Genomic DNA, 24,023 nt, shown 5'->3' on the forward strand with positions numbered 1-24,023 from the left:
AAGCTCCCTATATCAAACAAGGCAGGACAAGCAACATCCTGAGGCCATGCTCCAGAGCCTGTCTGCTGGAGGGGCGAGCTCCCGAGGAAAGTGAGGGGAGAAACAAGACCCCTACCTGCTGGACCTGACTGTACAGAGAGGTGAGGAGGCCTTCCCGCTGCTCATCCTGACCTTTCAAGCACGTCAGCACCAGTGACAGAAATGGCTGCTGGCTCAGGAGGGACATACTATGAGAGAAGAGAGAAGGAGCTATACTGCCAGGCTGGGATCAGCACAGCAAACGCTGCCTGCCCTTTCCCCTGGACTCACCTCTTCTGCTTCTGCCGGTCCCGTTCTTTGCGGGATGATGACCCTAAATGTTGTCCTTTCTCCAACTCTTCTCCAGCAGCTTTCAGCACGTGGCCCTGCACTGATGTTGGAAGCTTGGCTATCAGAGGGGCCACCAGCCATACTCCTGATCTCTCCAAGGAGCTGTGACAAAACAGGAGAGGAAAGCTGTTTGCAATGCAATTTAACATTCAAACTTCTCTACAAGAGAGCTGCATGCTGGCTGTACACCTACCTGAGGATGGGTTTGGATTTGTTGCTGGCAGGTGTAGCACTTGTTGAGCTACTGATATTGTTGACTCCATTACCAGTACAGCTAGCAGAGCTGGTCTCTGCTGACTGCTGGAATACCTCAATGGTGGCCTTGGCTATGTTTTCTAACAAGGAGTTCATCTCCTGGAGGTAGGGAAGAAAAAGATAGTCAAGTCCTTCTCTGAGAGCACCTACAGCTTCCACATGTAAACTCAGTACAGACTCAGTTTGCCAACTTCCCCATGGTTGCTGCTCCTAGGGTCTCAGACACATTGCTTCCTTTTTATGCTTGGTGTTCACAGGCCTGACTCCCTCATTGTTCACTTTCTCCCTATCCCCACTTCTGCCAGGCCACCTCCCCACTAATTCACATGCAGCCACTTCATCCTCCCCAGTATGATTCCCTCTGAGCAAAAACTCACATTGCTTGCTGTCTGTTTAATCATGAGCTGCAGCTCCAGCGAGGACTGCCTCATGGTCCACTGGTCCAAATTCTGTAACACACACATACACACTTCACATAATGCCTTATCTCAGTTCACACTACACCAACCCACACCCTCAAGGTGCCACCATAATGAGTGTCAGACCCCTAAGAGGGCTGCAATTACATGAGGCAATTAGTAGGACACTGAGATTCTGCCAGCAGCCTGCACCTGTAAGATGCGTTTAATCCTCTGCCGCTGAGGATTTTCTCCCTCCTCATTGTCCAGGAGCCGGTGTGGATAACAAATCAGCTGCATCAGCCTCTGGGCCTGTGTGCTGCTCAGGACAGGATCCTGCAAGTCATTGCTGTCTTCACAGAGGGACTTCAGACATCGTTCTCCTACCCACTCCTGCAAGACGAAGGCAGAGTCAGCACAGTCAAACTGATGTCTGATTCCAAACCAACGCCCCTGCTTTCAGGCTCAGAGAGATGCATGGAACACATCAAAATCATAAAAGCCTTATTAGTATGCAGTTATGCCTGATAATCATTTCTCTTCATGAACTGTACTATCCTGATTCAGCAGGCGTCAGGCACAGCACAGTAATCAGAAGAGAGGAAACAAACTTTGACAAGTCAGCAGTAATGAAACACAGTACTTGCTCTTTCTTTTGAAAAATATTGGTGTGATTTAGCAGTATACAGTCACTACCATGTCCAGGCTCCCTCGACACTGCCACTTGGGCTCAGAAAATCAGAAGGGATCACTTAAAACTGTTTGGTCTATTTCCAGCACAACAAAGCTCTGGAGCTGTCCTAAGTTAGGTTACTCAGAGTTGCAGCTAGCACTAAACCACAACATGTCTTAGGGAAAAGCACACACCTTAATTCTCAAATAGTGATGGAAAACACACTGCCAAGCTTAGTAAAAACCGATTACTTTACTTCTCAGGCTCTGGAAAGGAAAATGACTGACTGGATGCAAGCCCCTTATAAAGTCACATATTATAAGAAGCTAGACAGGAAACTATTATTGTCAGCCTATTGATTTCAGTTGATGCTCCCTACATGTATAATAATAATAAGGGCAGCAGTTTCCAAACATAAGGTAGGTACTCCACTCAATTTACAGTTAACCTGCAGCATTTGTTAGTGCAGAAATTTTTCATACTTAAAATTAGGCACATTCATTGAATTAAAATCAACAGAGGACTGCTATATAAGCACTTCTACATCTGCAGAGGAAGCCTGATCAGAGAATTGTTCCACTGAGAAGTGACAACAAAAGAAGAGATGAGGATTCAGTTCATTATGCACAGGTGCTGATGCTATGCCTAGAAAGCTGGAAAGACCCTTCAGCACTGGGTAGCAAACTAAGCTCTGAAGCACAAAGACTGAAAAGGTCAAAACTCTGGTTTGAAATACTTGTGAAACCAGAGCCTAGATCATTATCTTCATTCCAGATGAAGTTTGCACATGAGATATGATGACCTCCCACTGCCTATTACATTTTCCCCTTCAGTGTTGCTACATCACAATGTCTTGATAATAATCTTCTCTTTTTGCCTAGGTAATACACATTTCCTTGGGAAGACTCTTTTTATTATTTGCTCAGCTTCTTACAAGAACTCACACTTCATTTCCAATCCACTTTATTGGTATAAAGACGGATGAAAGACATGCTGGAGGGAAGGGATGACATCCAGAGGAACTTGGACAGGTTTGAGAGGTGGCCACTGGAACAGGGTGCCCAGAGAACCTGTGCATGCCCCATCCCTGGGAGTGTTTAAGGCCAAGTTGGGCCCTGAGCAACTTGGAATAGTGAAGGTGGCCCTGCTCATGATCTTTAAGGTCCATTCCAACACAAACCATTCTAGGAGTCTATGAAAAAAAACTTTAAATTAATTATAATCTGCTCCTTTTCCTAATCCTCTCACAATTAAGTCTATTATAAAATATATACCTGAGACTGAGAAATCACAACCTACAATTTAAGGCATTGATAGTGCAAGTTCACTGCTCACAGAAGAAGTGCTAATATTAAACACAGCATTTTACCAGCCCTTTACAGCTGCAGGAAGCCTACAGGAGCTCTGGCACAAATTGGTGATAACTCATGGGTGTCTGCTGGAATGTTCACTTCCACACAACCAGTGCTGCCAACACCTGGTATGAGCAGTGATACCTGACACTGCTACTCCCTGCTGGGCACAAACACCTCTACTTGCTTCGAGTCCTTCCTATATTGACTGTGATCAGCAAGGGACTATTTCCTTCTGTAAATGCTACACTCAGGTTTCACTGACATCAAGAATGTTGAATTTATACTTAAAAATAGGTTCCAATTCCTTTTTGGTAAGGTGGTAACATTGCTATGCAGTCAGCCAATTAAAAAAACAATTGCTTGAGGACAACACACAGCACTAATGGTGGGTTTACACATTAATAATATAAAATACAGGTTTCAGATGGTAACACCACATCCTCCCTGCTGAGAAAATAAACTTATAACCGAGGCTAAGGATACCTTTCAACATCCATTTTCATACAGCATGGCCACTGTACTCTGCAACATTATTAGCCAGGTTTCAGCTCCTCAAGTGTCAATTTTTCACAAAGGAATAGAAATACTGGTGCTGTCAGATTAGGCTAAGCAAAAGGCTTTTGTTGTCGTTGTTTTAATTAACTAAACAGGGCAATGCAAAGCCCAGAGATACATTAACAGCCTAGCTGCAAGCAACACTTAGGCTGCATCCTGAAAGACACCATTTATCATTTTAATAAACCATCTGTCTGTCTTTCTCATGCTGATCTTCTCTGCCTTCAGCACATATCTCAGCTTACCACTCCCAGCACTCCCCTCCTTGGACAGGAGCCCTGTGCTGTTGCCAAAGCAAAGGGGATGCAGTCCCTGAACACTGCAACACCTAATTCTTGAGCACTGCTTGTCTCTGTGTTTTGCTAACAGCGAGCAATCCTCAGTACTGTCACATGACAGAAACATTGCAGGTTCTTCACTGATCTTTCAAAGAAATACCTGCCAAATCCAACCTGAAGAAAGGCATGTGAGATATATCTGTATGCAGAAGGGATAAGGACACACCTAGAGATGGGACAGACTCACCTGTTGACATATACTCCTCAGTACATACTTGGCATAAATATCCAAACTGGCTGTTTCTACAGTTACTACCCGACCACCAGCCTTCCTGGTGCCCAGCTCATCATCCATGAGATCATCAACACCTCCCGGGTGGGAAAAGCCAGAGCCTTTCAGCTCTGCATCTCCTAAAAGGAAAGCACAAGTGTTACACAACAACTCTAGCCACAAAGCCTGACTTAAAAAACATCCTGAGATTCTGTGAACTCTCCCTGTGATCAGTGACCTCTCTGCAGCCAACAGACTCAAAGCATGTTTACAGCTACAGACATGCCACGTATTCACCAGAACAGATCTCCTCTGGCCTTCTGCACAGCCAACACGAACAATACAGTGCCTTTCTCTCACTCCCCTGAAAAACATGGTTAGAGGTTCAGGCTAACACAGGTACACACCCAGAACAAAGACAGCCTTCAGCACTGCAAAGACTGCTCCATCCACAATACGATTCTGGGAAGCTGCCAGTAAGTGACGGTCACAGGAAGAGCGGATTCCCACAGTGGGTTTGTCTGCAAAGAGGACAAAGGGGAAAGGCAATACTCAGCAGAGAGAAAGGCATGGGCTCCAGAGCTGCCTGAATTATGTGCCAGCAAGTACCATAAAATCCAGCTCAGAGAATCCTGAGGCCAGTTACTTTCCTAACTGCAACATGGGGCCCATTTAATTAAGTTTCAAGAAGCATAGTGCCAATCACATTGTGACAACTGAACCATGAAATCCAAATGGGGTGCAGAGCCTGTGTCATGAACTCCAAGCTCCAACAGTACCCTAGACCTAAATACAAGCTGGATTTAGAAATCTGAGCTATCAGGATACTGGTGAGAAGCCAAGAACAGAGCTTCCTGGAATGTTTCCATCATCACACAAAAAAGGAGTGCTGTAAAACAGCAGCTTCTGGCACCAAGTTAAGAGGCTATACAAAGCTCAAGACACAAAAGAAGAAGTGATCATTACTCTAATGGCTTAGTGACAGCAAGGCCACCTCTACTGGCTGGTTTCCTGCCTCCAAGAACCTTCTCCCCAGTGCCCGGCTACCAGGGAGTGACATAAATGGAAGGACACTGTTCTTTGTCCTATGAAAAAAGTGCATCAGGCTTTGCCCGCTTTATTCAAAGCAAGCAGGTTATGATCTCTAACCATAAGGTCTCATATCTCTCTTCTTGGAGTGCAAGAGCCTTAGTACTCTCACAATAAAGAAAGGCTCTAGGTTCATTCACTTACTGCCATCTTGCTGGCATGGGTTCAGCTGTGGAGTCTTAAACAGATGGAGTAAAATCCGGCAGGTCAGACGGGCTCCTGGTTCTGAGTCCTGTTCACTGCAGGCTATGTAAAGAAAAGAGACAACTGAGATTTCTTAAGCACCAGGACAGCAGACTCGCAATCCAAAAGCTATTCACAGTGCACTGCCCTGGAGCAGCCAGCCGAGAAGCTGCAGCAGCCTTATTGTATTTACAAATATGGAGCATGTGCAGCAATTAACATGCAAGCAAGCAAATCCTTCAGTATTATCCCCAGTAACACGCACTGCTTTCTGCTTGCTCCATCTTTCCAACTTCACCCTGTCAGAGTCTGGATGCTGCAATCCCCAGAGCAGAGATAGGAAGGCTGGTGGCAGAGTAAGGCAGTGGCAGAGGTGCTGTAAGCCCATCTGGCTGCTCTAGCCAAAATGCTAAACTGAACATTATTATCAGTGGGAGGCATACTGCTGGAGTTCAGAGCTGAGTACAATGGTCACACAGTGGGGCTGATAACAGCTCCCCATGTTTACCTCAGCTCGCACACAAACTCAAGAGAGCAGGGCAGTGAAAAACCTTAGCACAACCAGTTTTGATAGAAATCAAAAGCCCCAAATCTCTCTAAAGCGCCATATTCAGTTATTAAGTATATAAGAAGTATTAGAGGCATGTTTCACAACTACAGAGTTCACCAAGTATGCATTAAGCACAGGCCTTTGGGCCAGAACTGAGAGTCAGCCAGGTTTGTGCAGGGATGCACTTACCAGCATTGAGGAGTGAGGGGATAGCAGCACAGCGAATCAGGTCCTCCAGCAGCAAGCACTGCCGGGCAATGAGAATGGCAACAAAGGTGGCCAAGGAGTCATGGAAAGACAAGTCACTGACCTGAAAGAGAGGAGATCAGCCAGTGATCCAAGCCGCCTCTACCTCATTCCCTCTGTCAGCAATTCCTAGGAGCAGAAGGGCCCCTAACCCCTCGTCAACGTCCATGGTCTGCCCAGGCTGCAACAAACACCACCAGCAGCCCCTGGTATTCAAAGCCTTTTCCCTGCCCTCAGAAGACAAAGCCTCCATCCCTTGTTGCCTTCTCCCAAGGGATCCCTCCACTCCTGCTTCAATTCCTTTTCCCCTTTTGAATGTTTGCACTTGCATCAACATTGCAGAGGAGATCATTGAAGCCACAGGTCCCATTATTGGAGGAACAGCACAAAGCTTTGAGCACACCCAGCCACTCGGCACTTAGAGACTTGCAGTAGCCAGTTAGCTCAGCACACAGGATAGCAATGTCGTTCACCCTGTTAAATAAATAATGAAAAAAGCAGAGGGTCAGCTTTGCTACTCATGCAGGCCATCAGGTCAGTGATTTTCTAAGGGACCCCAGCCTTGGCTCCTCCTTCTTCACACCCCAAGACAGCCAAGATATGGCCACTGGTTTCCTTAGCCTCATCTAAAGAATTTACTTTCTCAGTAGAACCATGAAAGCTCTGCCTCTCACCTGTCAGGATCGTGGTGTCCCACACACACGTGCATCAGTGCATTACAGACGAAACTGTAGCGATTGGCTGGGTTTTCATTGAGGCTCTTGCCCAGGTTAGTGTACGTAAAGTTATGTGCAGATGGATTTTCAATAGTGTCAATCATGAACTCCGGTTCCCATAGCATGTTGGAGTCAGATGGCTCAACATTGCAATAGATTGTGTTCTTCACCTTGGAGCAGAAGTCACTAAACAGGACAGAAAAGCAATTAGGAACACAAAAAAACTACGCAGCCACTGAATTCTGCTGAGCAAAGGCCAACCCTCTCTGGGAAAGAATGTGTTGAAACTCAAGATCACTGTGTACCAATGAAGACCAATAAATTTGTTATTTTCTATTCATTCCTTTCTGTGCTTGCATTCTAAGACATGTTGAACATTCAGTTTATTTTCCACATCAACTAGAACTTTACAAAATTTCTATCAGTACTCCTCTTCTGTGGGGAGGAGACTCAGTTCCTCAGAAATCATTTGAAACCTCTGGTAATTTATCCACTCTCCCTCCTTTGGGCCTAAATCCACTACACACTTTTTAGAGTTTGCTACCCCAAACCACAAGGCACAGTTGCACCATGACATAAACAGGGACCTAATGATACTCTTTGCTCTGTTCTCCATTCCTTTCCAAACAAGAAATTTCTCAGGAGCAATCCCACCAAACAAGATCAAAAGCAAAGTTTAAGTCAAGGTGCTATAGTGGGCAGTACCCACTGCACCTCAGCTGCATAAGACTCACCTAAAGAGCTCCCCAAATTTACTTTTGAGGTGACTGCAGGAGGTATACAGGTCGTAGAGATAGGCCAGGATACAGCGCTCTGCTGAGGAGCCATCCGAGCGGTTCATGCCATGTTTCACCACCCCACACAGACTGCAGAGAGACAAAAAACAGTGAGCTGAACCCTCAGGCACCAAGCAGCTGCCTTTTAGGAAGGACATCGATGTCCATGCCCCTTATGAGCCCCCAGCACATACACTTCCTTACACACAGAGAGGGGAGAGGCCCTTACCCTTCGAAGACCTGAGCCATCTGGTCCTGGTTCAGGATAAGGCAGGAGTGGTAGTGCCGCAGCACAGCCACGATGCACAGGCACAAGCTGGTGGTATAGCTGCCAACAAGGTCGGAGGATTTCAACAGCAGTTCTGCCTCCACCACGCTCAGTTCATTCAGCAACTGCACCCAATGACAGAAAAACCCTTCAACAGCCACAGGGGTAAGGTATGGTCAGAAAGGGAGGAAGCACACCAAACCCACAGCCTATAGGACCTGCCAGGAAAGGCACTGCCAGGCACTTTCTGCTTAGGGATGCACCCCAGAACAGCTGGCAAAATGTCTCAGGCAGTATGAGGGGCTGTCAGGGCTTGGGTATCAGAGGATAATTGTGATATGGCCACAGGCAGCTTTAAGCAGCTTGTTTGGTAGTTCTATTCTGCATAAAGTCTCACTCTGATCTTTACCAGGCTAACAGCCACAATTCCATCAGCTAGGCTTCAAGAGACACCTGGTACAGGCTGCAGAAACAGCAACAAGATTTTAGCAGGATCCAGAAGGCAGCTTGGGCTGCCATGTGCCAAGGATCTTTCCAGGAGAGCAAGGTAGGCAAGGTGCCAGGGACTGACAATCCCCTTCTCACTCAGAACAAGGCCCTGCTGCAACTAGGGACAGAGATGCAAGTCCTTTGGAATCAAGCCCAAAGCCTTTGGAAGAATAATCCTCAGAATAGAACATGCAAGACTATCTGCCACAGACAACCTTTTCCTGACAGCTGCAGCCCAGAAGCATCACAATGGCCATATGATCTGACCACCTCCATGACACAGGTCAGAGGGTCCCTAGTGATGACCAGAGCAGGCCAATATCACAGCACAGACCTGTCCACCTGCTCTCAGGTGGACAAACCCCTCCCCAGAGAGCATCTGAGCACACTGCCCTTACCTGGATGGCAAAGTCAATAAGACCACTGATATTGAGTGAATACTCCATCAAGTCAAATATGAACTGCACATGCTGCACCAGAGGCAGGTGGTATGACATTCCCAAAGCAAAGCTGGTGATCTGTTCTAAGACATTACGAGATACCTGCAAGTGCAAGACAAAACAGAGTCTATCTCCCCTTCCAGAAGTCCCTCAGCAGGCTCATCTCCTTCCAGGAAGATGCTCTCAGTAATACAAAGAGAATCAGGGCCCAAGAAAGACAGCAGTCTTCAAATTTTCATACCTGAGATGTGACTTGGTGCTGATCAAAGTGAGAAAGGTGCTGGAACTTTGCAAAGATATCTTCAGCTGTTGGGAATGCTTCTGGCTTGCTCTTTTTCCTCTTCTGGCCTTCCTCCCCACCTACCAAGGTTGAAAACATCAGAAAACAGTATTAGGCTGCTTTCCTCACCAGAGGATCAAACATCAGCCATCAACTTCTGACAGTTCCCCAAGCAAGATCAGCCCCTGTCATGAAACACAGACAAAAGGCCTGAGTCCTACACCTTCAGTTGATAAGGACTATCTTTAATGAAAAAAATAAAAGGAATACCCAACCTAAGAATGACAGTAGGGCAAATATCAAGTTTATCCCAAATGGAACTACTCCATGGAGTATCCTTCTTGATTTGGAAATATACATATTCTCTCTTGAGAACAGGCATTCTGGACTGGAGATACTCAGCCAAAAGTTTGTCAGAGCACTCCACAATTTAAAGCATCATCTTTTCACCACATTTTAAGTTGCCTTTAAGGTATCAGACTAAGAAAGAAAAACTTTAGCCAGGTTCTCAGCTGTTGGACATCAGACACTTTCTGTTGATTTTGACCCAGCTATCCAAAGTTCCTATCCTACATATTTAGCAGGTGGCTGAAGTGTAACAGAATGATACATTTAACAAAGTCTTTGCCAAATATGGATTGGCAAAGTATTTTCTGCTTCTTGTACAAGGATCTGAATGCAAGAATAAATAAAATAAAATATGAAAAGCCAAAGTTTTGGCCAGGGTCTCACTCTGAACCTTATATGACTCAATTCTCTTCTGAAGACAAGTTAATTAAAATATTGCCAGCAGGAAACCAATTGTCTTACTTGCTGGTTAGTATGTTTGAAAACAGAGCACCATTCTACACTCATTCACTAGTACCTCTTACCAGACACTGCAGGTTGAGTAAAATCCTTTCACTGTGAGACTCCAGACAAGAGAGTCAGCCAAATGGAAAGATGCTCTTACTTCAAAAAGGAGTGTCTCAAGCTCTACTAACCTGTCTCTGCAGTGCTTTTTCTGTTTAAGACTTTTAGAATGTCTTTGGTTATTTTCTTGATCGTATGCCGAGCATCGTCCCGTTGTTTTCCAACCCCAAAAAGAACTACCAGCCTTTGGTTACACTCATGACTGCATGACTCCTCCTGGGGAACCAAAAGAGACAACTGCATTAGCAACTACATGGCTGAATGCTTTAATCTTTTTTCACATCTCTGAAAGAAAAAGAAAACCTTCATCTCAGAAGCTTCTCTGGGCTAAGCAAGGATCCACCAAGAAAAGCAGGACTGCTCCTTAGCCAGCCACAGTAGGGAGAGACAGCAGCCTCATGACAAGGGCAACAGCAGGGGAGCAGGTAGGAGCAGGTGCTGTACCTGAGGAATAGGGAAGTGTGTTGCATACTGAATGTGCCTAGGCTGGTCATACAGGGATGCTAGCATTCCTTCCACAGACTTATCCTTCAGCAGAGTCTTTCCTTCCTTTTCAGGATCTGGCTTTTCAGGAGAAGGGCTGGCTTTAGATTCACAATGCATTGGTGGAGAAAACATCTGGGGAGACATAAGAACAAGAAAATGTAGTTAGGAAACATGGTCATGCAACAGTAAAAATTGCTGAAGGAACATACTTCTGCTCAGAACTAAAAAGGAAGTAGGAAAAGGAAGGGCCAGAAAACTAGCCAGTTCTTAAGGCAAAAACCAAGGTAATGTGCCAAGAGACTATTCCTATTTTTGCTTCTGGTCCATGTTGTATATTAGGTTAAACACAACAGGAAATAACACAATAGGAGTAATGGATTTATAGCTTAGAGTTTTGGAAAGAGCCCCTTCCACAAAAGTGAGATCCTGGGAAAGCATGTAACTTTACATCCCACTTGGCTGACATGTACCTTGAAAGGTCAGAGATGGCTGGATAGATGTAGGTACTTAGGGATTTTTCAAGCACCATGAGTTAATTTACTGCTAAGTGCTTGAAAGTGCTCTGCTACCATGACCTATGCCCACAGATATGAAGAACTGTAACCCTGAAGTAACCCTGAAGGGCACACAGTAGGATGAAAGAAGAGTAGTGTCTTCTCCCAGGATCAAGAAAACCTCTGCAACTGGTCACTTCCAATCTGAGGCCATCATGGCCATTCATTTCCCATCCACTTCCAAGCAGCCCACTTCCTACCCTGCCCAAACACTGGGCTGGCAGTAGCCAGAGCAGAGGAGGTGCCAGGAACAGTTGGGACTCACTCTGCTCTGATGAACACCAACCTACATTAATAGGTTATATAGGCCTTTTGCAATGTGAACTGCCTTACAACCCAGCCACTTCCAGCACACACACAAAAGCAAGGCAGATGCTACTTCTGGGCTCGCTACAACACGCTGACCCTACTTACTGAGTAGCAGGAGATGCTGGAACGTACCGAAAAGTCTGTCTTTTCCATGTCATCAAAGAGCATGCTGGGGTTGTGGTCAATGTCCATGGGCTCTGAAAGACCTGTGTCCTGGGAACAGACAGAGCAGCTTTACATCTCCGTGATGCATCAGGGAACAAGAGAATATTTGTTGGCTACATTGATGTCCATGTTGGACACTGACAGCAGTATGCCACCACACCCATAGTGCCTGATACACTTCAAATATTATGGACAGGCCTCACACAGCACCTCATGATATGCTGCTCTGTATCAAGCCATGCAAGATTCTCCTATCTACCCTTCTGCAATTTGCAGGTCCTTTCCAGTCACTTAGACATAACCTTAAATTGAAATGCTAAGGAAATAAGTGGAGGGAAGGAAGAGCAGGAGTCAGTGATATATTCTCCAGCAGGCAACAGCAAGGAAGCTGCAAAGCTGGTAAAAACAGGCAAGCACAACACAGATGTACAGGAGGGCCATGGTGCTCATAATCTCACCTCCAGCTTGATGCTACTGCTTCCCTCTGTCTCTTTCCTGTCATGTTCCTCAGCAGGGTCATCAAAGGGTGAGGGAGGGCGAGGCCCATGAGAATCCATGGCAAGATCACCCCGGGAGATAAGCGTGCACATGTAGATGTTGTGGGAGAAGACATCATGTCGGATTAGCTCACAGAACAGCAGCACCAGATTAAAGAACTCCACCTTCTCGTTTTCCTTCCCAGGATCAGCTGAAAGGACAACAGAGACAGTCAGTGCTATCAGAGTAGTTCTCCACCACTATAAGCAACACCAGTCACCTAAGCTAGGGCAAGGGAAAGGATTTCCTGAGATGTCAACACAGTGACTAATACACAGTTCTGAGATTACAGCAGGGACTAAAAGCAGAAAGTCCAGTTTCAAAAATTAGCAATTAAGTAAGTCAAAAGTGTCTCCAGTGTCACAGCCCAGAGCCACTGGACTTAAGTGCTATTCCTGGGTGTACACACAGCTGCCTTCATCATTCAGACCTGTTATTCTATCCCCCTTAACCTGTTTGCAGCACTTCCCATCAGAGCCAGAGCTCTGTCACCTGTTAAAAACCTCCCTTTAGTTCTCAGCCTGAAGTAATTCCTGATTAAACTCGTTTATCCTTGGCCAACGCTTTGTTAACAGAAATGCCTCTGTACCATCTTTCTGTCATCTGGCCCTGCAAGTTGCTTTTCCTCCCTCACCAAGATAAGCTCTGAATTGCAAGGAAGCCAGATAGAGAATTTAGATACACCCCATACCTACACACAAGAGAACTTCACACAAATTCAAAGTCTGCAAGAGAGGGAAAGCTAGAAACTGGGAGACCACAAATTCTTATTACATACTTAGCATAGGAGCTTGAGTGTCAAGGAACTGCATAAGGACATCCTGAAAGACAGGAGCACTGGCTGCTGACAAAGAGCCTGAGGAGATGGAGCCCTTCTCATCCACGACTTCAGAGTCCCCACACCTCTGTAGAAACAGAAAAAAGTACGGACTGCTGACACAGAGGAGAAACTTCCTATCCACATATCTCAAAAAAGAAGCCTTCAAGAGAATTCTTCTATCTTGCTCTTATAAGCAAGCCACCACACAGGTTTCTGTAAGCTACTGCACAGTCTCCAAGTATGTCAGTGCTTTTGCACAGCAATCAGCTGTCCTCAAATCTATCCAAGAAATGGGATATGCACCATCCCACAGGCTCATTTATGACCTACATTGGGTCAGATGGAGCAAATGCCATAATTAGCAGCACCAGTGACAAGAGGCACTGTGCTGATCAGCCTTTGCCTGTTGGTGTAACAGGAGTCAGGTAACTTCTGCTCTCCTTTACTGCTCCCAGCCTTCCAGGAATAAGGGCCTACCTCAGCCTCGATCTCTGCTTGACGCTTCTCCAGGAGTTTGGCCACGACCATGGCCCTGTGGCGCCCCGAGCGTTTGTAGCTGACAGCCCACTCACACAGCAAGGCCACCACTGCATCATCATCTGGGGAGATCTGGGGGGATAGAAGCACTGCAGTGAGAACCTGAGCCAAGCAGAAGAGGGGAGCAGATATAACAGTGGGTCTACTCCCCATAGAACAGGGACTGAACACTGCTACATTCCCCTCCTCCTAAAAGGGAGAACACATGTCAAGCTAGAGCCCTCCTGTTTTGACTGCATTTTGCAACATGAGGTCCACAGCCCCCGACAAATCTCCAGACTGACTCTGCTTTACAAAATCAGTTCTCTTCCAGCAGAACATCTATAGAGTGTTAAGCACAGCACTGAGTAAAACACAACTTCTCGACACCCTCATACAAAGTGTATGAACAGCCAGTCCTGCCCTCCTCTAGGAACCAATGCAGTAGTGGATGCACTATGGTCCTACATATACATAAATACAACTCTCAAGCTAAGAGGAACCTGAACTGTGAGCTCCCAGGAATCAGCAGCCAGCCCAAAATGTGACTAGGCTAGTACTGACATAACAAGTCCTTAGCACCAATCTGGTATTGCAGACTGACGTCCTTCATCAGTGAATTCTCTCAAGCTCACATGTATTTGTTGGACTTTCTAGAGCACAGATCCCCCCCCTTCTCATTTTAGTACCTCCCTAACAGAGCTGCATGCAATCCTTTTCAATGGAGATCATGTCTCTTGGCCATAGGCCACTACCTAGTCAGCTCTCTGCAGACACAGGACAATAACAGTGTGGTTATAAACAAGAACACAGCCACATCCAAGACCAGGGCCCAGCAGCCAAGTCCCAGAGCACCTCATGACTGTCTTTGGTTGGACCCAGCCCAAATATCCTGTTATACAAGGAATCCAAAGAGTTGCTGAAGTCAGATCTTTCAAAGCTGTGACTGTCCAGAACTTCTAAGGTATGCAAGACACGGCCAATAGTGAAACCTAGAAGAGAACAGAGAAGAAAAATGTATATTTGGCACCTGGTACAAAAGACTCAAGAGCCACACCAGATGTGTTGCCAAAGGTCAGCTAAGGTCAGAAAGGCCTACAACTCGTATCATGACCAGTTTCACAAGGAAGATGGGTTGTAGCTGTAGGTGATTCTCTTTTAAGTGGAAGAGAGGGTTTGGACCCTTTATCCAAATGCCAGATGGACCCTTCTCTAAGGGAAGCCTGATACATTCCTGGTGCCCAGGTTAAGGACATGAAATCATGAAACTTCCTAGCCTGGTCCAGCCCTCAGACTTTACTGGTCTCTCACACAGAAGGAGATGAAGTCACAAGTGTAGTCCAAAGACAATCAAAAGAGACTTCAGACCTTGGGACTGACCATTAGAAAGGGATTCTGGAACAGAGATTATTTCCTCTCCTATCCTTCCAGTTACAGGCAACAACATTAGAAGAAACAGATGGGCCCAGTCTACCAATACATGGGTCCATGGCTGGTGTTGCCACCAAAATACTGTTTTATTCTGACAATGGGAAGGCCTACACAGCACCAGGCATGCTGGACTGTTCAGTGTATGAGAAACTGGTTGGACAGTTACATCCAGATGGTAGTGGCCAAAGGCTCAGAGTCCCAATGGACATCAGTGATGAGTGGTGACACAGACAAAGATCAAGTGCACCCACAGCAAGTCTGTAGATGACACAAAGCTGAGTGGTTTGGTTGATAGTCCTGAAGGATGGATGACATCCACAAGCTCCAGCAGTGGCCTGTGGGAATCCCATGGGGTTCAACAAGGCCAAGCACGAGGTGCTGTACCTGGGGCAGAGCAACCCCAGTATTGATCCAGGATGGGGGGTGAACAGATGGAGAGCAGCCCTGCAGAGAAGGACTCAGGGATGCTGGGGGATGAGAGGCTGGACAGGACCCAGCCATGTGCACTCACAGCCCAGAAAACCAAGTGTGTCCTGGGCTGCAGCAAAAGCCCTGTGGGCAGCAGGGGAGGGAGGGAGGGGGTTCTGCCCCTCTGCTCCACTCTGGTCAGACCCCAACTGCAGTGCTGCCCCCAGCTCTGGGGTCCTCAGCACAGGAAGGACACGGAGCTGTTGGAGCGAGTCCAGAGGAGGCCACCAAGTTGATTAGAGGGAAGGAACACCTCTCCCAGGAGGAAAGGCTGAGAGAATTGGGACTGTCCAGCCTGAAGAAAAGGCTCTAGGGTGACCTAACTGTCACCTATCCCACTAAGGCGGACTTAGAAGAAATCTTGAGAGAAACTTTTTACAAGGGCAGGACAAAAGGGCATGGTTTTACACTGAAAGAGAATAGACTCAGACTAGATGTTCAGAAGAAATTCTTCTCTGTGAGGGTGTGGCACAAGTTGCCCAGAGAGGCTGTGGACACTCCATTCCTAGAAGTGTTCAAAGCCAGGCTGGATTGGTCCTGAGCAACCAGATCTAGGGGAAAGTGTCCCTGCCCATGGCAGGACAATTCAGACCACTTGATTTTTAAGGTCCCTTCCACCCCAGACCATTCTATGATTCTATAAGAAGTTTCTGTGAGATCATTGCTTGGGCTCACTACCCAAGGAAAGCTGTACCAGTCAGGCAGGGGTCCACCCAGCTTAATATCCTGACTCTCACTGTGGTCAACAGCAGATTTTAGGGGAAAGCAACAGAGCACAGCATACAGACAAGAGTATAGTTCCCTGGTAAATATTTCCAGCTCCTAGTAACAGAAACTCCCCCTATACCTGGAGAAATGGACCCTTATAAGATTTTGCACTGCAAAGAAAAAGAGCCATGTCTTACTGCTGACAGTAAATACAATCAGTAATTTGTATTTAATAGGAAAAAAATCAAAAAGAATAGCCAGACAGTTTTGTCAGAGTAGCACGTGGATGAGGGGGAAAGAAACTTTAACCTACAGCAAGTTACCTGCTGTGGTTTCTTGGCACTTGTCAAATGACCAGCGAACCTCCACAGCCTGGCCACGCTCCTTTATCTGCTGCTCAATTTCACGCAGCTTTGCCCGAACCTAGAAACAATGGACTTGTGTAAACATACAAAAGGATGCCTTAGAAGTCATGTGAACAAAATTATTAGAAAAAAAAGAGACTGACAGCAATTCTACTTGAATTTTGCCCATCTTCCAAGGACATCACTATCTGACTTACAGCAGAATGAGAGCACTTAATTCCTAGGGATTGAGACAGCACCTCCAGATCTGCTTATCACACAACATGAAAAGAAAATTCTGAAAGAGCTAAGATACAGCTGTTATCCCAAACCACAAGAGCTCCCTTTTCTGAAGCTCACCTGCTGTGTAAAGGCTGAATTCCCCCCTGGCATGGGTAAGTTGGATGGGGCTATAGGCAGGTGGTCCAATGGAGAGCCAGTCTTTATCCTGCTATCAGTCAAGGAATAATGCCACACAAGGGCACTCGGGCAACACAAAATTATACTCTGCAACAGACAGAAAGGTCAGTATCACTGAGCAAATTAAGGTCAAAACAATTAAGTTACATTTCTACAGAGCTAACCGCTACTTTATCCTATTACCAAGGCACTCATTATCCTCTAACAGCATATTTACTATCTGGGTGGGTTGTTTTTGAGGTTTTTTTTGTTGTTGTTGTTTTAAGCTCTGAAAAACCCTTTGGATCATACAAACTCCCACCCCCAATGCACAATCCAACCCTCACGGTCCAGAAGCAACATTTACATTAGCAACTTACAACTGTGATCAAGTGTAAAGTCCGAGAAGAAATATGAGGCAACAGACTAAATTAATTAAACCATTTTGTTTGATAATCACAAGTCTGATTATTATAGTAACAATACCATGGTACATGCATTCTCATTCTTTTATGATCTTGTACACTCCCATAAACACAGACAAAACAGACACTAAACAATTCCTATGATATTCCCCTACATTTTCTGGCTCACAAAGCTGTTTTAGACCCTGAAACCAAAGAATCTGCTTATCTTGAGAACATTTCAGCAAAGTTTAATTATGCACATTCTTAGAATTATGGAAATTTTTAGAAATGCACCTGTTTCCACTGAGACATACTAAAGATCAGACTATCATTTACCAACATCAACTTTTTAAGCAGTGTCTGAATTCCAAATCAGACAAACCTTTGAGGTGTATATCCTCATCTATTTTCCCTAAAGCAAGCTCCCCAAATAGAAGATTTTTATGTTAGAGACATGTTTTATCACATAGAAAATAGAAAAAAAAAAACAAACCAAAAACAAACCCTCTAAACATTTTGACCAGAAAGCAAACAAGACTTAATAAGAATGCAAAAATGTTTATTTATAACCCTACATTGCTGTCTAACCCTTGCTTCTAGAAAGGTCCTTACTTCTAGCCAACCGTACTATAGAAATTTTCTTTTCCTCTCTTTCTCTGAGAGCTGGCTGGCTGCTTCTTGATCCTGCCAGGGCTCCTTCCTCTCAAGTTCCTCTCTTGAGCAGCAGATTCCCAAGCTTTGTGCTCTCTTCCTCTCCAACTCCTGCTCCATTCTGCACTCTCTGGAACCTTCTCTGCTTTACCAAGTCTTTTCTCCCCTGGAAGAAACAATCTCCACTCCTGCATGGACCCACCTCACCTAGTCACTCTCCTCTTGAAGGAGAAAAACACAATCATGAATGAATGCACACACTGAACAGAACTTGCCTCCCTCTGACACAAGGACAGTAAGAACTGAATCCCACAGTGTGATACCAGCACCAGTTCTTCGAACATCTATCAGTAAGGCTTTGGCAACTTTGCCCTTTTATTGCAATGTAACGTTTAATCAATCCCACCTACAAAGATTATGAGTTCAGAGTAGTTCCTTTTCACAGCCTGCTACCACTCCTAAATCACGACATTCTTCCATAAAGTGGGAGGGGCTGTTTCTTGTGTTTCTTGTGTGAACTGTTTGGTTGTGGGTTGATTTTTTTTTTTTTGTTTTGGTTTTTTTTTTGTTCTGTGGGAACTTTTTTTCTGATGAGGGGGATGTTTGTTTTTAAGAGTTGACAAAATTACAAAGCACTTTCATTTCTGGCATAATTTCCTCTCCTGGATGAAAACCTGCTATTGATATACACATGGGAAATAACCCTTTCTTTTTTTCCCATCCCTTCTTTTGTAAAGCTTTCCCAGCCATGTGAGACACCTGTGAGTAGAGCAAAAGGCTCTATTCCAAACCATTTTTCTTACGCAAGTCAGTCAAGGGCACTGCTACAGCACTGTCTGACAAAAGCTCTGTAACACATCAGCCGAGATAATCATGGTTTGATATTTCTGTACTTACAAAGCTGCTGACTCAGACTGTAATGATTTTTCTGTGATGGCAAACAAATCATCCCTGTTGACCCCAGAATCACCATCACTTAAACGTACCTGAAGGATGCAGCTGAGCCCATACACCACCGGCCGGTGCTGGGGGCACAGTAGTAAGTCGCTGAAAGGGCTGGGAGGAGGATTCCCTGCAGCTGGCTGAGGGGTGGGAGTTGAAGGAAGAGCATTCCCTGTCTGGGCAGACAGGATGTGTGGTGGGTGCCCACCAGCACCATCCAGCTGCATAGCAAGCCTGCGGGTGCAGAAGTAGGCCAGACGTCTGGACAGGTACGCAGACTGCACAAACTCTCCAGAGTACTGCAGGGAACACGGAAGGAGGGGCAAACATCCTTGTCACAAGGAACGCAAGAAAAAACCCCGACCTTCCCACTGTACTACACTGTGTGTGACACTGCCTTGAAGACGCAGTTCTACAGAGAGCTCCTAAGCATCATGGATCACCCACTGGCTACTAAGCATCAGAAAAAACCTTGAAATACTCTCTGGCAATGACTTAATGTGTAAAAATGTACCCACACCCAGCCTTCCCAGAGCTTCAAACATTTGCCCAGAAACTGTTGCAAAAGAAAGAAAGAAAAAAGCAGTTTCCATGTACTGGTGCACAACCAGTGGAACTATCACAGCTCTGGCACAGGCAAGGATTACCAAGTCCAGTGCAAGGAAAAAGGATAAAGGAGAATAAAAACCAGAGGAGAGCAGCACTAAAAAGACATCCTTGCATGAGCTAAGAAGGATGGTCATAGGGACTCCCTGGTGTTCTTGGTGCAAAACAACTCATTATCCCGTTAGGCAATAGGAAGGGGATAGCCAAAGCAAGCTGAGAGTGTATTTCTCACCCGCAGCAGCAAAGGAAGGAGCATTTTCAGAAATTCATCTTCTCCCGACCGTATCTTCTCAAAGCACTCGAGGACCCACGTCAGGAATTCGTGCCGGTCCAACATGCCATCCTGCACACAGATAAAAGCAGAGCAAATGGGTGAAAGTTGAAGTAACCTTCACTAAGGTAAGGCAGAGCAGCAGCAGCTTGCACTCCAATAGTGGAAACTCTGTAAGTTCTCACAGTTCTGTGCTACCCCTGTCCTATTACTGAGCTCAAAACTCCATCTAGTCCTAGTGGTCTATTCACTAGGAAAGAGAGCATCTTGCAGAAATAAATCACTTGACATCTACTCCCCCTGCCCTCCTCTACTCACACCAACCCAGCAGCCCCTGCCAGTCCCTCACCTGGAACATAAACATAGCCAGTTTCTCATTGTAGTCCCACTGCTTCAAAGCCTGTTCCACCTCTTGGGGCATTGGTCCTGATGGTGAACCACAGCCTTGCCCTGGGAGCTGTCTGTAGAACTCTGCAATTTTCTGCAGCTGCTCTGACAGGTACTTGGTGATGATCTGTGTCCATTCTGGAGAAAAAAGGTTAGCAGTGAGCATTGTGGCAAAGAGCAGCAGGAAAGAACCAGAATGGTGCACAGGTGGAAAGCCAAAAAAACCAGAACACAGTCAGGGGAACTCTTCTAGACCACAGCAATCTGGAGCAGGTCAGGATGCAAAGGATGTTGGATCCAGTAATGTTTAATGAAATTGGGAACACAGGGAGTAACATACCAAAATTCTCTGGGAAATGTAGATACTCACTTGGGAAGTAGCTAATCAGTCATCACTAAATTGCAACTTAACAATCTTTGTATATGGTAAGAAAAAAAACAGGAAAGGCAGCAAAGAAGCTCAGTAGAACTTAACAGGGAGAAAGAAAAGTAAGGCTCCCAGGCTTTATGGCTGCTAAGACTTATTTTTCAGTGTACTTTCACAGGTGGGCCTGTTCAGACAGTTACTCACATCAGAACCCAAGGACTTATCAGCAGGAAACAAGTATCTTTGGATTTCCAGGCTACCTCTTACTAACCAGAAGGGAAACAGCTGTGCTGGACAATGCCAGTGCTGCACACAGAGTGCTTACCAATGAAGGGATCAATGACATGACGCTTTTTCACCTTCGTTTCCGTGATGGCAGCATAATAGGCACAGGTCATTTTGATGAGCCACGCTGCTCTCATTACTGGAACAGTGTATTTTGCCAAATAACCAAAGACCTCTTCCTTCTTGCTAAAGATGGGTACCTGCAATGAAATGGAGAGGGAAAACTGAACCAAGCACTTGGAATAAGAACTGAAGCAGCTAAAGCAGCTATACCTGCTGCAAGTACGAAAAAGGTAAAAAGGGAACAGAGCAACACAGTACCTCTACCTCAAAAAAAACCTGCTGCCAAATTCACTTGTGGTCAGAAAGCAACAGTACCAGAGCTGCATTTCAGTATAAACAGAAACAAAACAAAGTGAAAGAAGACAGAACATATAATTACGTCACTGTAAATCCATGCCCTGAATCCTGCAAACATCTTGGAGGTTATCCTCCAGAGAGCACATAAAGAGCCATGAAAGATACAGACTAAGGACTGAGTCAGTTACAGAGTATCTGCCATGCAAAGTGAAGACAGGACTCTCCCCTTTACATGCAAAACTGAGTGGTTACAGAAGTCTCACAATATCATGAGTACTCAACAGAAAACCGTGAGAAACAGGGAACGGAGTACATAGTTGGAAGGAATTCATTAATCCAAGATTCAAAATTCAAGATACAATATAGGAAGATACCAGTAAAATCATCAGGCTGAAGGACTATAAACCAGGAAGCAATAACACATCACAGGGAAAAGTACAGCTGTGGGGCTTTCCACACAATACTCTGGAGAGCAAAAGTATGTGTCTTTTCACAGAGGAATGAAAAAAATTCACAACAAACAGGTCCATTTGGCAGGTATCTTCAAGTCCCTGAACTACTGATGTTCATTTACCTGCCATGTTTCCTACATTCTTCCCAATTACTCTCTGATGCCTCAAAGTCAGACTACTTGGCTACTGACAGTCACTCTTTCTCATCTAAGGTAATGAAAATGGATGGAGCTCATAGCAGGAAAACAGGAAAACCTTGAAAGGTTCAAGCTTTTACCATGACCTCAGGAAACTGACAGTGAAAACACAAAGAAGGACTAAGTTTATATAAAAAGAGTCAGATACTGGGAAAATCTGATTACTTTATTTTCCCCCCAGGAATGACTCAGACCATTTTGCAACTGGGAGTTATGATTTTTCCACAGTGCATACCACATTTATAAGCACCTTGTTTGTAGGCTTCCCCTGAGAGAGAGCTATCTCCCTTGCTATTAGGCCTGATAAAAATGCCAGATTAAGACCCTTCTTTCATACTCCACAGAATGCACAGCTATAAGGCAAAAATCTACCCCTAGACTCCAGGGCAGAGAAATACTGTAGCCTAGCCAAGACCAAGTGATAGCACATGTACTCTCCTCTGCTGAAAAGCAGAAACACCTCACTGCAACAGAAGTCTAGGAAGTCATTTAGGTCATTATTTTCAGTAATTCTCACTATGACTTTTGAGAACTTGAGAAGCCCTCCACAACAGAAATGTCCTAATCGAAACAACAGACCAAAGGCAACAATGGCAGCTCTTCTGAAAAACAACTGAACCTTAAATCAGTCGTGTCCTACAAGCCAAAAGGCAAAGCTGAACACACCTCAACGTAACAGCCAAGAGACCAGATCTCAGTGTGGATGACTACAGTCAGGGCACTACAAATCCTACATGCATTCTGCAAGCTGAAAGCTTCACAAGATGTATAGACAAGGAATTTCTCCAAACAGTAAAGACCTTCAGAAAACCTCCAGAAACAAGCACAGATTAAATTCTCTACCCTGCCAGGCTGCCTCTCCTGTAACATACCTTCTTAGCAAGATGAGTGAGGGGCTTAGTTCCAGCCAGATCTGTGAACCAGTTGTTTATGGCACTCTGGGAACGTGCTGTCACCAGCCAAAAGTTATCCTTCTGATTGACCTGGGGTTTCCGTCTCCCGGTGTCAGGCAGGGTGTTGCACCGTAGTTTTTCTGCAATAATACTGCTAAAATTGGAGCTGATCTGGAGGAGAAGGGAAAAAAAAATGGATTCATTACATTTCAGAGGTCAAAGACCTGATCAGTGTGTTTAAAATTTATCACTCATTTATCACTCCTACCAGAAGTCTCACCAATATCAACTTTTGAAACACAAAGTAACAGCCAATAACTCCTTTGTTATACTTGCAGAGATTAACCTAGACAACTCATACAATAATCGAGCAGGGATTCAAGTTGAGATGGACACAATCCTTGAAAAAAATACCTGTCAAACCAGACATAAGGCTCCTCAGACAGAGGTCAGCCAAGGAAAACAAATATCCTGTGCTTATTGATTGCCTTCCAACCCAGGTCATTACTACTTGTTTTGTCAGGAAGTCAACATCTTGATTTCAGAGACTGGAAAAATGCAGTTGAAGCCTATTATATAACTCCCATTTTTAAACTTCCAGATGTTTCACGAAATCGTACTTTCCTTTTACTACGGCCATCATGTAACCAAACCAATAAGGAGTTTCTCTCTCCTACTATCATAGCCTTGTGCTTTAATACCAGAATTTAAGGAGTCCTAGATGCTGGCTTAACTAATACTGCAGACATAGACCTGCCCCTAAGATGCATTGAGCCAGACAAGAGCCCACTCTCTCAGAGGTGGGACACAGTTCTAAATGCAGAACTTGGATTCTACAGAAACGGAGGGTCAAGTCTTAAAAACACCCATACAAAAGGGGAAGATCTCCTAGTTCTCGACACATGGAAGGAACGAGACCCAGGACTGTGCAGGATCCAGCCGCCTGCCCTGCCAAACCCGCCCTCGACTGTCGGGACGTCTCTCACCTTCGCCGGGTTGAAATTGACATTTTTGGCACTGCCGTGCTCGTCCCCAGAGACCGCCGGTTGGTTATTGAAGCCTTGCTTGACATTCAGCGCAGTCAGCTCATCCTGCGGGGGAAGGACGGTCAGCAGGGCCCGGCCCGGCGCCTCCGCGCCCACCGCCGCAGCCTCCGTCCCCACCGCGGGGGCTGAACCTGGCGAGGCCCGGCTGCTCCCCCGACCTCCCCCAGCCCTCGCTACCAGGCACCGCCCAGGGCAGTGCCGGGACACGGGACCGGGGCTCCCCCGGCCCGGCTAGCGGCCCCACACCCGGCGTCCCGGTGGGACGGCGCCCCCTCGCCCAGCTCCCGGCCCTCGCGCCGCTAACCCTGTGCTCCCTCAG

At 45.7% G+C, this 24,023-nt stretch overlaps 1 protein-coding gene across 4 annotated transcripts in view; it reads right to left on the bottom strand.

The window, feature by feature from the left end:
- Positions 1-24,023, bottom strand: part of MED12 (mediator complex subunit 12) — a 34,928-nt gene that overhangs the window by 10,705 nt on the left and 200 nt on the right. For 2 of the 4 annotated variants that reach the window (XM_084213002.1, XM_084213001.1), the window contains exons 2-31: positions 23,645-23,749; positions 22,638-22,829; positions 20,797-20,956; positions 20,067-20,242; positions 19,679-19,789; positions 18,885-19,139; positions 16,802-16,948; positions 16,421-16,520; positions 14,346-14,482; positions 13,452-13,583; positions 12,933-13,059; positions 12,076-12,305; positions 11,585-11,665; positions 10,548-10,721; positions 10,175-10,319; positions 9,153-9,271; positions 8,870-9,013; positions 7,944-8,107; positions 7,673-7,804; positions 6,897-7,124; positions 6,552-6,696; positions 6,166-6,286; positions 5,388-5,489; positions 4,562-4,675; positions 4,131-4,294; positions 1,236-1,415; positions 1,002-1,073; positions 563-723; positions 310-471; positions 116-227 (exon numbers count right to left, since the gene is read on the bottom strand). In XM_084213002.1, the coding sequence (XP_084069128.1) occupies positions 116-227; positions 310-471; positions 563-723; positions 1,002-1,073; positions 1,236-1,415; positions 4,131-4,294; positions 4,562-4,675; positions 5,388-5,489; positions 6,166-6,286; positions 6,552-6,696; positions 6,897-7,124; positions 7,673-7,804; positions 7,944-8,107; positions 8,870-9,013; positions 9,153-9,271; positions 10,175-10,319; positions 10,548-10,721; positions 11,585-11,665; positions 12,076-12,305; positions 12,933-13,059; positions 13,452-13,583; positions 14,346-14,482; positions 16,421-16,520; positions 16,802-16,948; positions 18,885-19,139; positions 19,679-19,789; positions 20,067-20,242; positions 20,797-20,956; positions 22,638-22,829; positions 23,645-23,749 (4,392 nt within the window). Of the gene's footprint in view, positions 1-115; positions 228-309; positions 472-562; positions 724-1,001; positions 1,074-1,235; positions 1,416-4,130; positions 4,295-4,561; positions 4,676-5,387; positions 5,490-6,165; positions 6,287-6,551; positions 6,697-6,896; positions 7,125-7,672; positions 7,805-7,943; positions 8,108-8,869; positions 9,014-9,152; positions 9,272-10,174; positions 10,320-10,547; positions 10,722-11,557; positions 11,666-12,075; positions 12,306-12,932; positions 13,060-13,451; positions 13,584-14,345; positions 14,483-16,420; positions 16,521-16,801; positions 16,949-18,884; positions 19,140-19,678; positions 19,790-20,066; positions 20,243-20,796; positions 20,957-22,637; positions 22,830-23,644; positions 23,750-24,023 lie in introns of all 4 variants that reach the window. The other 2 variants (XM_084213000.1, XM_084212999.1) reach the window with 1 other exon arrangement.

The sequence above is a fragment of the Fringilla coelebs genome (assembly GCF_963513975.1).
Source record: "Fringilla coelebs genome assembly, chromosome: 11".
Lineage (NCBI taxonomy): Eukaryota > Metazoa > Chordata > Aves > Passeriformes > Fringillidae > Fringilla > Fringilla coelebs.